Genomic DNA, 15,171 nt, shown 5'->3' on the forward strand with positions numbered 1-15,171 from the left:
TACAGTGTGGGGACTGACAGTTCCATACGTTTATTTATTCCCAGGGAAGTGGGACCCCCGATTCACCGAGGGCCTTCTCCCACCTCCTCCTACTCTTGGATGTTTCTTCAGCTACCTACTTCATTCCTTAGGAGAAATCCCCTTTTTCTTTCCCCTTCCTATCTATCCAACCCATTCTCTGAGGATAGAGCAACCACTTAACCAGAGTCATGCCCCACCCCTCATTCAAATCCTTTTTCTGGCAAAGCGCTCTAAAACGGTGGGCTAGGAATCAATTTTTTTTTTTAAGATTTTATTTTATTTTTAAAGATTTTATTTTTCCTTTTTCTCCCAAAGTCCACCCCCCCCCAACATACTTGTGTATTTTTAGTTGTGGGTCCTCCTAGTTGTGGCATGTGGGACGCCCCTCAGCGTGGCCTGATGAGCAACGCCATGTCCGCGCCCAGGATTCGAATCGGTGAAATACTGGGCAGCCAAAGCGGAGGACACGAAGTTAACCACTCGGCCACCCGGCGGCCCCAGGAATCAATTTTACGTCCAGACCGACTAGAAACCAAACCCTTCCTTATAGGATTGCAGTATTTTATTTAAACAAACTACAACATAAAATAGTTATAACGAATCCCTCGCGTCTAAAGAAAAAGATGCTAAGCTCGTCTGCCCCAGTTCTGGGGAATTCTTCGGCGGGCCGGGCGGGTGGAGCAAAGCGCCAGCCCAGTGACCGGCCGGTAACTCTCAAATCCGAGACCCCGGCGGCGAGCGGCGGCGGCGCGCGCGCGCATTGGTCGCCGGGGCGCGCGGATTGGTCGCCGGGGCGCCCGGATTGGTCGCTGGGGCTCCCGGCCTGTGCGCCTGCGCCTTGCTTCGCCGCACCGCCCATCCCACCGTGCCGTCGCCCCTCCGTGGCCTCAGGAGTGATCGGGCGGCAGCCGCGAGCGGACGGACGGCCGGGCGGGCGGACTGGGGGCCCGGCGTGCTCTCTGAGGAAGAGGGAGGGGGCCGTTTCCCCGGCCTCCAGAAGCCCCCGAAACCCCGCAGCGTGCCCAGCCGGCGAGGGAGAGGCCGCGGAGCCCCTGACGCCCCGCCCGGGGCCGCCGCCATGGCTGCCATGATGAATCGGAAGTGAGCCTCAGGGCAACGGCTGCCGGCGCCGGCGCTCCGAGTCCGGGTTCCGCTGCCGCTCCCGCCGGGGGAACGCGCCACGCGGCGCACCAACTTCTCCTGTCTCGGCCTTCGCAAGCCCAGACCCTCAGCTCGGGCCCGCTGCCTCCAAGGCTGAGCGGCGGGGAGTGGCTCCCGGCCTTCGGCCCCGGTAGCAAGGAAGATGGCGGACCCGGCCGAGTGCAACATCAAAGTGATGTGTCGCTTCAGACCTCTCAACGAGTCTGAGGTGAACCGCGGCGATAAGTACGTCGCCAAGTTTCAGGGAGAAGACACGGTCATGATCGCGGTGAGTGACCCGCGCCGTCCCGCTCCTCGGACCTGGCAGGGCTTGGCGTTCGGGGAAGTGGCAGGCGCGGGAGGAGGGAGCGGAGGGGCCGTAGAGCCCGGGGAGTCGGCCGGCGCCGGTTGCCCCCACCCCGGGCCTCCGCGCCGGCAGCCGCCGGGGACACGCCCCGCCTGGGCGCTGAGGGACTGTGGGGAGCGAGCCGGGCGCGCGCGTTTGCCGGGCGCGGGTGCCGGCGCGCCTGGTGGCGCGGGTGCGGGCGGTGGCTGGCCGCGCCCCGCGTCTGCCGGTCGTGAAGTGGGCAAGGGTCAAGTTCAGCTCGGAGCCTGGAGCTCCGAGACCAGCCAGCCCTCCGGCGCCCTCGACAGTCAGGAGCTCGGTTTATAGAGCCGGCGCTGCGTGCCGAGCTGTGTTGTTCCCCGCGGGAGGGGGAAGAACGGCCAGACCACTGCGAATACCCTGCACCCCCGAGGTGTGCGCACCGCCACTCGAGTGATGAAGGCAGTTTCATGTCACCAGTTAAAAGTGACTAATTGACGACTGTAGAAAGAAATCGTGAGTTTTCTTTTAAAATCTGAGTGATCAGTGTTGTCTGATCTTCCAGCAAATCTAGCCAATTCAGTTTGAGTCAAGTGTGTGCCTAGGGAGGAGTGATAACTTTTTGTGTGTACATCAAAGTGTGGTAAAAGCAAGCTTTTAAAAAAAGATAAAATTTGACCAGTAAACTAGATTTGTTGTTAGTATTAGATTTCTACTTCTACAGTTAAGATCTGTCTTGAAGAAGGTTGATTTTGGTAATCCCAGGCGTGGTGCCATATTGTCCCTTCGTAGTACAGAACGTAACAACCGGAGTTGGCTGGATCGTGGTCAGGAAGACCAGCATGTAAGGTTGATTTTTTTGAAGTCTGAGCTCTGGTATTGAGAGATCTCTGAAAAGAGCATCCCCAGTTCAAGGAGATTGCAATGGACAGTAAGAAACTGCATACAGAACAGGGAACAGTGACTAAAACGTAAGTTCATCTTTCTTGGTAGATGCCATGTGGCAGAACTTTTTTCTACATTGCTTTCATGGTTAAAAAAAATTTAATGTTTTTTTCTCTCATGGCATTCCACGTTTAGCGTATTGTTTGTGGAGAGTTTAATTCGGAAATAGGACAGAGGGGTCACAGGAGATGGGACATTGATGATTAAAAGTATTGATGTCTGAGATAGGTGAAAGTTCTTTAGAGTTTTTATGTGAAAGTTTCCAAAGCTCAGCTTTAGAAAATGAATGTCACAGCGTCAGAGTTGCTCTGTCGGCTTTTGGCAAACGAGTCGTTAGGTTACTAACAACTGTGAGCTCCTCCTGTGAAGACTGTCAGGCTGGTTCTTTGTTAACAAGTCCGCAAAAACTCTGGCTATAAATGACATCGTAGTGAGGCCAAGAAGTTAAGCACAGAGGCAGTCCTTTCTCTTTAGGATGACATGCTTTACGTGAATCAGAGGAAGCTTGCAAGGCCTGCGTTGTTAGTGGGCAAACTAGAGGCTGCCAGTATCTCACCACGTTTCTCTGATTACTCGACCTCAGCAGTGGTTGACACATCAAAGCTATTTTCCTTTTAGATTTGTATCAGGAATATCATATTTCTTCAGACTTGTATGTATGTATTTACACAAATCTATAAGTATCACTAAGATTCATTTGTTGGAATGCTAGAATTTAGAATTCGCAAAATGCATAAAGATTGGGTTAGAAAGCAACCTTCTGATGCAGCCCAAATATGACATATAATATGAGGAAAGAGTCAAATGAAAATGAATAGTTACCACAGGAAGCACACATTTATTCTAGGTTGTTTCCTTTGGATAAAGTTGTTGTAAGTTCGTTACATAAGTTTCTTTAGTAATATAAATAAATTGAAATGATAATATTAGAAATAATGGATAGGTAGTTGAGTTGTGAGTCAGTAATGCACAGTTAGTTGGCCGTTAGGTAAACTGATAAACATTTTAGTCTGGTTTTTTTAAAAAGTATAAAAGCAAAAGTACAGCTGAGTAACATAGCATTAAAAAATGTAAGGCAACATGTTTAGTTCATTATTTGCAGGAACTAATCTTTTGCATATAGTAAGTCTCATTCATTTTTTTAAATGAACTATTTTATTATTATAAAAGGTTTGGGAATTTATAAGGGCAGCTCAGAGGAGTAAAATTAGAAAGTCTCTAGGTAAAATTGTCTGTTGGTTTGTTTTGTTCGTTTTACTGGATCCTGATTGTGATTCAAAATAGTTTAAGAAGGAATTGCTGCAATGCAGCATTTAAAATTAAATTATTTAAAAACCGTGTTCTGGTTAAATCAAAATTTGAAGAATAAGTTTTAGTTTATAATGTTACCAAATTATAAGTATAATCAGTGCTCATGTAGAAAATAACTTAAGCATTCTGGTTTTCATCTAAGTTCAGTTTCCAGTATTTTGTCCAAACTTGTTTCTTGTTATGCATGTAACAGGATTTTAATATAGTGTTTTATTATATAAATAATAATAATAAATAAGTTAATATAGACTCCTCTGTGTTTTGTAGTTAGATTTTTTTTGAAATTATGTTCTTGGTGAAGTGCTATGAATAATCACATATTGCATGAAATAAGTGAATTATTTTCTTAAAACCTTTAGGTGATGCAGGTAGAATCTATTTGCTTTAAATAAGAGAAGTTTTTATCCTCAAGAAAGAGGGGACAAAGGAAACACCTTATGCAGTTCAAGTGAGCCTGCTGAAAACATCGGGGAAAATATCAATAGAAAAAATTACTCCTGTATCTATCTATGCGTCATAAAAGTGGAACATGCACTTTTACATCATTAGGTGTCTTTACTAATGATTGTTCCTCATATGGTGTGCTGTAGAGGCTGCCAGGACCAAAAACAGGCTGTTGGAGTTCATTGAAATTAGAGGAGAATAAATTTAATTAGATCATCTTACCTAGTTCCTTGCCTACAGCACAACATGATGTCCCTTTTCAAGTGAATGATGATTTGGTGTTTGATCCTAATTTCCTTTACAGTGATATTGAAAGAGAAGGAGCCATCATCACAGACCTTTACAATTGTGGAATGTTAGCCCACAATCAGTGTCAAACTAAGGAAAATTTAATATGATATAATCCCATGTGATCTGAAGATCACTATTCAGAATTCCAGAGAAAGGCATATCCCTGCCAGAAGGGTATCCTTCATAACCAAATTTGGTGTTCAGCCTGGTCTGTGCAAACTCCAACAGGAACCACTTCACTTAAGAAATCTAAGATATGGTTGCAGTTCAGATAAACTTATTCTTATTTGGTTTTGTCCTCTTAAAGTCTAAGTTAGATGTGAATGCATCTTGTGACCTGGAGTATCCCTGAATATTCATAGAAATAAAGGCTACATAATGTACATTTCAAGGCCAGGTTTTTAAAGAACCAAGGTCTTAAAATATAGGTATCCAGATATTGTTTTCCTTTGTTTAATTTATTTGACAGATTATTAGTTACGAGATGTGCCTTAATTATAGACCATTAGAAATAGTCTTTATGTTTTAGAAGTCTTGTTTTCATCCCAGAAAGCCAGGGTCGGTTAGTAACTTTATGGCTAGATCTCTAATCTAAACATTTGCCTTATTTAATAAAGTTATAATTTAGTTTCGGGATTAAGACAGTTTTGTCAACTTAATGCTAAGCACTTAATTTTTTATTTAACGGTGATGTAACACCTTTAAAAAATCACTCAATACCTGCTTGATTATTCTTATTTTTGCCTGTTCATATTCTTATTTTAGTAAGGTTGTAGTGGTGGTTTGTGTATCTGCTGTGGAGTGGTGCTAGAGTGAACAGCTGCATAAAGTACTTTTGAGGCAGGCTTGATTATTGCCCATTATTTTTGGCTTATCTCTTTCTGAATGGTTTATGAGCGTTGTTTTTTATTGATGTGAAAATGGAGATATGACTTAAAGCTCAGTAGTCTATGTTCTTTCTACTCTTTAAATGTTTAAGAAAATTTTATTATTTGGCTCATTTTGGAGGGATACAGTTGTACTCATACTTTTACTTATTTTCTATTGATTAACTTGTTTCTTGCAAGCAAAATTAGAATTAATCAGTTTAATTGTTGTTTTCATACTATTTTTTTACACATCTGTTATTAAACATATATTTTGGCTAATTGCAATCTCTTCTTGACTGTTTACCAGGTTGTGAGTTCTTTAACGCTAGAGGCTATCTCCATTTCAGTTGGTTATCGTTACTTGATCACTTATATTAGATCCTAGTATACATCTTTTTAGCTTAGTACTCAAGACTTTCCCAGCTTTATTTTCTATTCTTTGAACTCTACAGTCTCTGTTAGTTAAGTATAATTTCTAAAATTGTACTTTTTTTTTTACTCATTTACAATATCTAATACTTTGTAAGTGCTAAATATATGTTTGCTGGATAAATAAAGAGGGAAAATTAACTTTCTTTTTGCATAGAAAAAATATTAGCATGATTTATGTCTGGGTGGTTATTGTTCTTTTGATTGTATTTGTTTTTAGAATTGTTTATGATGAACACATCTTGTACAATCAGTGAAAGAATGGACTGTCTTTTTTTAGCCACACCTGTAGTGTTAAATATTAATGTGTCAATAGCATCTTAGCAAAAGGACACTTTTATGTATGTTATAGCCAAAGAATAATTAGATATTGAGACACCAAAGTGAGGTCATCTTAGTATATCCTTCAGGAATGTGCTCAGCTGCAGAAGGAAAACAAACAACTAATAGCAATTTAAATAAATAAGAGGTTATTTTTCTCATATAAAAAGTCTGGAGATGAGCCTTTATATTGCTATTACTTACTAACTCGTTATCGTCTGTCATTCTTAGTTAGGACTTTTCATCATCATATTTGTCATGTTTGCAAGATGGGTGCTACAGCTCCAGGCATTCATTCCCCAAAGGAGAAGGGCAGCTTCAGCTGAGATGGTCCTTTTTATCAGGAAAACAAAACCCTTCTCTGAGACCTCCCAGCAGACCATCACTTACTTGCTAGTATCCAGAACTGGGTCATGTGGCCACTAGTTGCAAGGAGACTAGGCTTAGCAGGTGGTTAGCTTTCCGAACTATCTAGTGGTCCGTGGCAAGGGGAAGGGGAATTGGGAATGGCTTTGGATAGCCCTTTGAGAGTGTCGGCTTCATTCTTACTGTCGTTCCAAGCTTTGGGAAGGGGATTATGGCATATAGCTTCTAAAAAGATCTTTTTTAGCTGAAAGCTAGGAAGTGTTTGTATAATGTAAAGGATTTTTTTTTCTGGAGTCATGATTGTTTTGTATTTTAGAGCCCAGCTTCCTTCCTTTCCTTTAGAAGAGACTAGAGAGCAGGGAGACACTTAATTTTAAATACCCAGAACCCCCTTGCCCCTCTCTCTCATCTTTACATGCCCACTTTCTCTCTTAGATTACGAGATTATTCCTGTAAGCATGTAAACTTACTCCGGTCTTGCCCATCTTTAAAAAATACCTCCCTTAGAGTGACAGCCAGATTTCTGCTCTGCTTGGTTACCTCCCATTCTTTTTTCAACGCATTCCAATCTGACGTTTGTCATTGGATATTTTTCAGTTTTGCCTTGACCTTACAGCTATATTTGGCACAGTCACTCCCTCCTCAAAAATTCTTCTTTGATTTGCATGCATGCTATACTCTATAGTGTCTGTAGTGATTTTTTTTTTTTATTTTGCACCTCTGGGCTCCTTCTCAAACTACATCAGCAGTTCCTTAAATGCATCCCCAAGGGTGGAGGCCCAAAATCCTTTCAGGGGGCCCACAAAGTGAAAACTATTTTCAAAATAACACTAAGATGTTATTTGCCTTTTTCACTGTGTTGACATTTGCATTTGATCTTTGCTCCTTATACTTCAAACTTAACTTCCTTCTATTTCTTGAATGCTACAAGCTCCTTTCTGTCTTAGGATCTTTAATCATCCTATTCCCAATGCCTAGACTACTTCCCACACTGACCCTTCCTCATGACTAATACTGAAGAGAACGACAGTGGGCTAGGTGCTACTTATTCTTCAGATCTTAAACATCTCTTCTCCAGAGTATCTCCCTGACATTCTTCTGCCTCTCCCCAGACTCAGGCTCTCCTGTTAAGTGCTCTCATAGCACCCTGTTCTATGAGAATTCGAAGTCAAAATTCGAGTCACTTAATTGTTTGTCTGATGTCTGACCTGCTATTACTTATGTTCCACTAAAGTCGAGAGTAAATTTCTCTTGGTCATTCTATCATGGTGTCTGGCAAAATAGGCATCCCATAAATATTTGCTAATTGAATTAATGATTGAAAAGCTGTTGGAATAAACTGAAAAGCTGAATGGAGTGATGGAAGGAGCCCTCAACTGAAAGGAGATTTGGGTTCTAATTTTAATTTTGTCGTTAACGACTTTTGTACCTTTCAAAGACTGTTAGTTTCCTTATCTGCAAAGTGCTATTAGTATTGAAAATAGTCTCAAGACCTGCCAGAGTAGATGCTCATTAAATAAAAACTCACTGAGCAAAACTTGAGGGCCTAGTATAGTAGTGCTAGTTACTGTGCCAGGCCCTGGAGCTGCATCAGAGACTAAAACAGACATTCTTGGTTTTGTGGAGTTTATTCTAGTGGATTTGTACTTGGTGATCCCTAAGATCTTTTCCACAAAGATTCTATGACATGAAGTGATGCGTAGTAGGTATCCTATTTTGAAGGTTAAATATCTGATGACATCTTTAAAGGAGCTTAAAAATATTCATTCACCTTTAATTTGTGTAGTTGAAACTTCTGTTTCTGTTTTTCAGTCCAAGCCTTATGCATTTGATCGGGTGTTCCAGTCAAATACATCTCAAGAGCAAGTGTATAATGACTGTGCAAAGAAGATTGTTAAAGGTAAATATACGTAGCCTGCTGAGTTGTCCCAGCAATAAGTAAAATTTTGTTTATGCTCTTTCCCATTTACCCAACATCTTATTTTTCATTTTAATGCTCCTTCTTAGTTAATTGCGGAAGAAAGTTTAAATAATAAAAAGGTAAATACCATTAGTGAACATACTATTGCTCAAATTCCATGATCTAGTTTATATACAGTACCTAGTGAAGGGTATTATAAAAATTATAGTGTTACATGCTTCTTGGAAAATGCATTTCTATTAGATATTCCCTGGAGAGTTTCTAAGGTAGCAATTCTAGAAATACAACAGCATGAGAATGAAGACAAAATGGCTAGACAGGTTTTTAAACGGTAGTAGAAAATGGCAGTCTATCATTCTTCCATTCCATTGTTATTCCTTCCCCAAAGACTTATCTTGTAGTCAACAGAGAAACCCTTGAGGAATTTAACAGGGGTTGCCAAGGGTGAGAAAAGTATGTATATCCTAGTTAATGCTATTAACTTATTCTAGGATTTTTTTTTTTTTTTGAGATTTTATTTTTTTCCTTTTTCTCCCCAAAGCCCCCTGGTACATAGTTGTATATTCTTCGTTGTGGGTCCTTCTAGTTGTGGCATGTGGGATGCTGCCTCAGCGTGGTTTGATGAGCAGTGCCATGTCCGCGCCCAGGATTCGAACCAACGAAACACTGGGCCACCTGCAGCGGAGCGCACGAACTTAACCACTGGGCCACGGGGCCAGCCCCATTCTAGGATATTTTTCATTTTATATTTTCTAAAACCATAGACTCCTAGAGCTGCGAGGGGTGATTTTCTGCACTTCCAGTTACTACAGAAATCTCTTTTATCAAAGGGATCTTATAGTTAAATAGCCATTACTTTATGGTGCTTTATTCTGTTTTTTGACAGATCTAATTTTTAAAATGTGCTTCTTAGATTAAGGCCATATCTGTCTTTATGCAGCACCAGAGTATAGGGGTTGGGATTCAGTATAAAAGTGGATAGGTTAAGATTAAGGAGCACAGACAGTTCATCCAGTAACAGGAGAAAAGATAGAGTTTATGGATAGAAGTAGGTCTGTAGGTGTGATGAAGGGAAAATGTAGATGTTCTCTTCATATTAATTCATTTTGTCTGTGATTTGGGGAGCACAGTCATGAGAGTGAAGCTGGAGAGGAGGTTCTAGGAATAGATATGAAGTCATTCAGCAATAGAAGTGAATGGATTAGGGAAATGGGGCAGTATTGCCAGGTGGCATTAAGGGCTCACTTGAGGTTAGCTGCCAGAAGAGTTGAATTTTACCCAGGTGGGGTTTTGCCAGACGAGTACAAAAGAGGGAAAGAAGGGCAAGAGAATTGAGGATGTAGTCAAGAGAGTAAGAGAGTGATGATAATGGTCAGTCATGGAATGGTGGGTGAGGGGAAGGAGGACATGGGGGCTTGGAGGTGGGTTTGAGGGACAGTGAAAAAAGGTGTAAGATTAGTATGATATACTCTGAGTGGACTCAAAAGTTTGTTGGCATTAGGGTACTAGAAGGCGTAATGGGAGGTGGATACTTGAAATTGAGATAGAGAGGCAGTACAGTTAGTAATGAAAAGGTCTAGAGTATGACCATGGAGTTGGCATCTGAAGGAGTAAAGGACAAGTTCATGGAGAAAATTAGGTCAAGGATCTGAGAGGCAGGGTGTTTTAGTGGGATCATCTACATGGACATTGAAACCACCAAGAATTAGAACAGGAATGGTATTGGTGAGAGACAGTGGACTGGATGCTGAAATCTTCATAAAATGAGGGAGAATTAACTTGTGATTCTGTAAATGATTGCAACAAAGAGGAATAGGCAGTGTCATGTTTTTTGTAAGCATCAAATCATTTTCCAAAGGGTCTGTCCATCGTGAAACACAGTTATATTACATTCTTTGATTGTAACGTACTTTTGTTATCAGTACAGCCTAAGATTACGTTAGCATTTTTAATAATATAAAGTTAATTGATTCATGAACTCATGGGCAATTTAAATATACAGATCTTTTTCACATCTGCTGTAGCTAACATTAAACCCCAATCCATACTTGAATATTGAAGTTTTTAAATTTTTAAAGCAGGCCTTTAAAATGCAAATTCCATATTGTTGATTTTAGCTCTAGATCATATTTTGAGTTTTGATTTTATATTTATCTTACTAGGGATCTAAGTTGGCTATCAGCATATTTGATAAGTCTGTTGTGTCAAGAACATTGAAGGTTTTGTTTTAAAGATCTTTATTTAAAGACATCGAAGTTTGAAAAATATTACTCTAAATCATTTATAAAATGCTTAAAGGGCCATGGTCCTTCGCCTGATCTTTTAAAAGCCGAATAAGATTGTTGGTAATTAATGAAATTGCACTGGGCGTTCAACCAACTTCAGATTCTCTTACCTATATAGTTGTATAGTTCTTAGCTTGTCAGCATCATCCATATGATGAAACTTGGATCCTTTTATGAAATCTTGGTGCATGACTGTGGTATTTCCCCAAAGTATCAGTTGAGTGACCCTCTCCGAACAGGAAATGAGGTTAGTTCAACGATAGCTTTTCCTTAGTGAAATTTTGGTATACTTGTCTGTAGTTCCAGGAATCTATCATTTTTCCCTTTTAGAAAATAAATATAACATTTACAAGTTAGTCATCTTCTGTTACCTTTGTTCTCTATGGCTTTTTGTTTCGTGAGGAAGATTGTCCCTGAGCTAACATCCATGCCAATCTTCCTCTACTTTTGTATGTGGGATGCTTCTACAGCATAGCCCAAGATCTGAACCTGCCAACTGTGGGCTGCCAAAGCGGAGTGTACAAACTTAACCACTATGCCACCAGGCCAGCCCCTTTGTGTGGCTTTTACAACTTACCTATGGTAGCTGTGGGATTTTTATCCATGAAATATAATTCTCTTAGAACTAGAAACTTGGGCTTATTTAAAACCATTCTTTGGCTGTCCTACCCACCTCAACCTTAAAGTCTCTCTTGTCAGTGTTTATTCTGTTGTTCCGTTCTAAGGATAATGTTGAAGAAGATGGTAATAAAATAGGAATACCTCTGTCTTACATCATCTGTTAACAGTGTATCATTTTTCTAGGCAATGCAGGTCTACTCATTCATTATTCTTTCTCTGAATATTTTAAAAGCTCTTTTTAAGGCCTTAGTTTTTGTTTTGTTTTTGTAAGACTTAACTTATCCTAAGCTTTTACCTTTCTCATGCTTTTCCACTGATTTTTATCTCTTGTACATCCTTGGTTATATAGTCTTTTAATAATAGATTCATACCTCCCTGTCTCAGACCTCTTTGAAATCTATTGTCCTGAAGTCCAGGTTTCTACTACCTTTTGTTCTGTTTTATTACTGTTTACAGTTCTAAGGTGACGTCATTCTCTTCCTCCAATTTCCCTCCTTTTCTCAAAATTTTGGTCGCTTTTACTTCACCAGCAAATTCCTGCTTTACTGTTGGGAACCAAGTTCTGAATAGCAGTTTCGTTCTTTGCCATATGGTTAAGAGCACAGGCTTTGGAGTCACACAAACCTAGATTGGATTCTAGGCCCTGACACTTTCTAGCTATTTGACTTTAGCAAGTTACCCAACCTCTCTAAGTCTCCGTTTTCGTTTCTGCAAAATAAGGGTACTGTGAGGATTCAAAAATATGATTATGAAGAGAAATACTTCACCCAGGGCGTGGTAGAAAGTAAGCACACAACAGGTATCAAGTGCTATTTGTTTCCTCTATTTTCTTAGAGAATTATTTTCTTAATGTAATCAGCCATAATTGTACTTTGGATAACTTCTAGCCTAAGATATTTTTACTCTACAAAATTAGACTCCAAGCAGTTGTTACAGTAGAAGCTTTCTCTCACTGTCTCTTTCCTGCTTCTGTGCCAGCTTTGTGGTTTATGTTAGAAAAATATCACCTGACTATGATGTCGTCCTTTTATCTCACCCAGATGCTGTCTACCATTTTGGAGGAGCTTGGATGTAGTAGTTAATGGGTCTGGTCCTGGGCAAGGATGTGAACGTGGGAGAGTTACCAGTAGAGACATAGATTTAAGGAGAGAGATGAGGTGGGAATGGGTGCCTGGTGTGGTGTGAGAACAGGAAACCAATTAAATACATGGCAGATTGGATTTTAGACAGTCATTGGCAAACAGATCTGGGGGAAGACCGTGGTTAGAAAAACTGTTGGGAGGCAACAATCAGCAAAATGATGGGCCAGCTGGTATTTCTTCTGCGATGTGGATTTGATGAGCAAGCTGCCAGGAATGACCTGAAGGCAGCTAGTACTCTCTGGGCCCTTGACAGTCCACTGAGGTTGCATTGCTTTATAAATTTCTATACAACTGCATAACTTTATTATATATAGGGGCTGTTGCCTTTCCCTTTTCATAGATGCATTAGATAGATTTTTTTCTTTTGAACAAGATTTACCCACCTGTATTCTCTTTTGAATTCTGAATCTGAGTAATATATGCAAGTTTGTTTCCCCTGTATTAAGTAATTGTTATATATTCAATACTTCCTTTATGCCAGGCATCAGACCAGGCCTTCATAGATCTCTCAGTTTCCCACCCTGGCTTCCTGACCTGGACTGTCTTCCACGGTATCCACCTCTAACTTTTTCAGATGTAGCCTGCCATATATTTTAGTTCTTGGTTTTCTTGAGAATATAGTATAGTGGTTAAGAGCATGTCTTTGGACCCAAGACTGTCTTAGGTTTGCATCCCAGCTCCATCTTATTATTTTACCCTCTCCCTGCCTCGGTTTCCTCATCTGTAAAAAAGGAACTAAAAAAGTGTCTTGTGTAGGGTTTTGTGAGGATTAAATACTTTAATATATGAAAAGTTATTAGAGCCTGGGACATTGTATGCTCTCAGATGTTAACAATAATAATTTTATATGATGTCTTCTAATTCTCACAGTCTTCCCCTAAGCAGACGTTTTGCCGAAGTTCAGAGAGATTAAGTGACTTTCAGAAGGTGTTGTGCAGTTGTCTCACTTATTAAATATGTTTTTCTTGTTTACAAAGTGTGGCAGAAGTACTATTTATCCATAGTTGTTCACCTCCGTTTCTCACAAGAACAGCAAAAGTATATTTAAAAAGGAGATGCTGTGTGTTAGTGATCGTAGCAAGCATTTGAGTACCTCCTAGGGACCAGGCACTATGCTAGGAGTTAACACAGTCCTGGCCTCAAGGAGTTTACAGACTGTTAAGGAAGGCAGACAAGTAAATTGACTATTGCAATACAAGTGATAAGTATTATGATTAGCTGCAGATGCTATAAGAACACACAGGTGGGACTGTTACTCAGATTCATTTGAAAGTGGGTTGTGGAGTTGGGTTGGAGGAAGAAGAAAAGCCTGAGTTAGTCTCTAAGGATGCACAGAGTAGGAAGGAGAGGGAGGGATGCCTACCAGGCAGAGAAAAGACACATGGGCTAGGGCATGCCCCCCTGAGAGTACTGTTGTGTACATACTTTATGGTATGACTGAAATTGAGCCATATGAAATTGTCAGATTTGATCATTTTTACCAACCTATACAGCAGCGTAAGAAGAAAGGTAGTGGGAGATGGAGCTGAAAAAGCAAACGAGAGCCAGGTTGAAAAGTGCCTAATTTTGTCTGCTTATGGATGTGTGCTCTCTAGGATTTTCAAATAGATGAGTATTATTTGTATTTTTTTATAGGTTTGTACTTAAAGTATATGCATTTCGTTATATATTAATTTTACCTCAGAAATAAAACTGTGAAAGACCGAATTCTAGTTAAGGGTATATGCATGGTGAAGTATTTAGGTGGAAGTCTGCAGTTTACTTCGAAATGCATTAAAAAAACAAGATGAATAGGGGCCAGCCCGGTGGCGCAATGGTTAAGTTCGCACAGTCCTTTTGGCGGCCCGGGGTTCGCCGGTTCAGATCCCAGGTGTGGACATGGCACTCTTTGGCAAAACCCATGCTGTGGTAGGCATCCCACGTATAAAGTAGAGGAAGATGGGCATGGATGGACGTTAGCTCAGGGCCAGTCTTCTCAGCAAAAAGAGGAGGACTGGCAGTAGTTAGCTCAGGGCTAATCTTCCTCAAAAAAAAAGAAAAAAGATAAATAGATAGATAATTAAAGCAAACACTAAAATGATCAAATGTTAATGGTAGAATCTTGGTAGTGGTTATAGGAGTGTTCACTGTAAAATTCATTCAGTTTTTCTGTATGTTTAGATTTTTTAGTAATAAAACGGGGGTTAAATCATTATAGAAGGCAAAGTCAGGAATGGATTTGAAGGTAGGCAAGAAGGGATTATTTTTCTAAATGGTTAAATTTTATTATTTTAGTGATAAACTTGATGTATCTAGAAATCACCTAATCAGTCACTCTTATCTCCCCCGCACCCATAGTGGGTGCTCAGTAAATATTTGAATGTTGGATATTCCATAATCTCTGTAAACATAGGAGATTTTTAAAGTTATGCTTGAAATCCCAAATACGAATGTGTTGCTTACATTTATTAACCTGGGAGCCTTTGTATAATATAGTTTCACATAACACAGATGTACTCTGATATCATATAGATATATGCTGCTAATAGGATCTTGGGAAAGTTGCATGTTCATTCACCTACAAATGTTTTTTAAGTACCTATTGTGCTAGTTGCTGTAGATAAGGGGATCATATCATGAATGGACCTTTTATAGATTTAACAAAAATTTGGAATTTATGCTTAGGTTTTGTGTGATTGATCCAAAGATCTTAAACAGGGTATGATGTAGACATTCTGAGAATGATTATGTATACAGAAGG

General features: G+C 40.3%; 1 protein-coding gene across 2 annotated transcripts in view; it reads left to right on the forward strand.

The window, feature by feature from the left end:
* The first annotated feature begins 792 nt into the window (after nucleotides 1-792).
* The window catches only part of KIF5B (kinesin family member 5B), a 43,334-nt gene continuing 28,955 nt past the window's right edge, over nucleotides 793-15,171 (forward strand). For both annotated transcript variants that reach the window (XM_070601731.1, XM_070601732.1), the window contains exons 1-2: nucleotides 793-1,450; nucleotides 8,275-8,362. In XM_070601731.1, coding sequence (XP_070457832.1) covers nucleotides 1,325-1,450; nucleotides 8,275-8,362 — 214 coding nt within the window. In that variant the 5' untranslated portion in view covers nucleotides 793-1,324. The remainder of the gene's footprint in view (nucleotides 1,451-8,274; nucleotides 8,363-15,171) is intronic.

This window comes from Equus przewalskii, chromosome 30, assembly GCF_037783145.1.
Source record: "Equus przewalskii isolate Varuska chromosome 30, EquPr2, whole genome shotgun sequence".
Taxonomy (NCBI): Eukaryota; Metazoa; Chordata; class Mammalia; order Perissodactyla; family Equidae; genus Equus; species Equus przewalskii.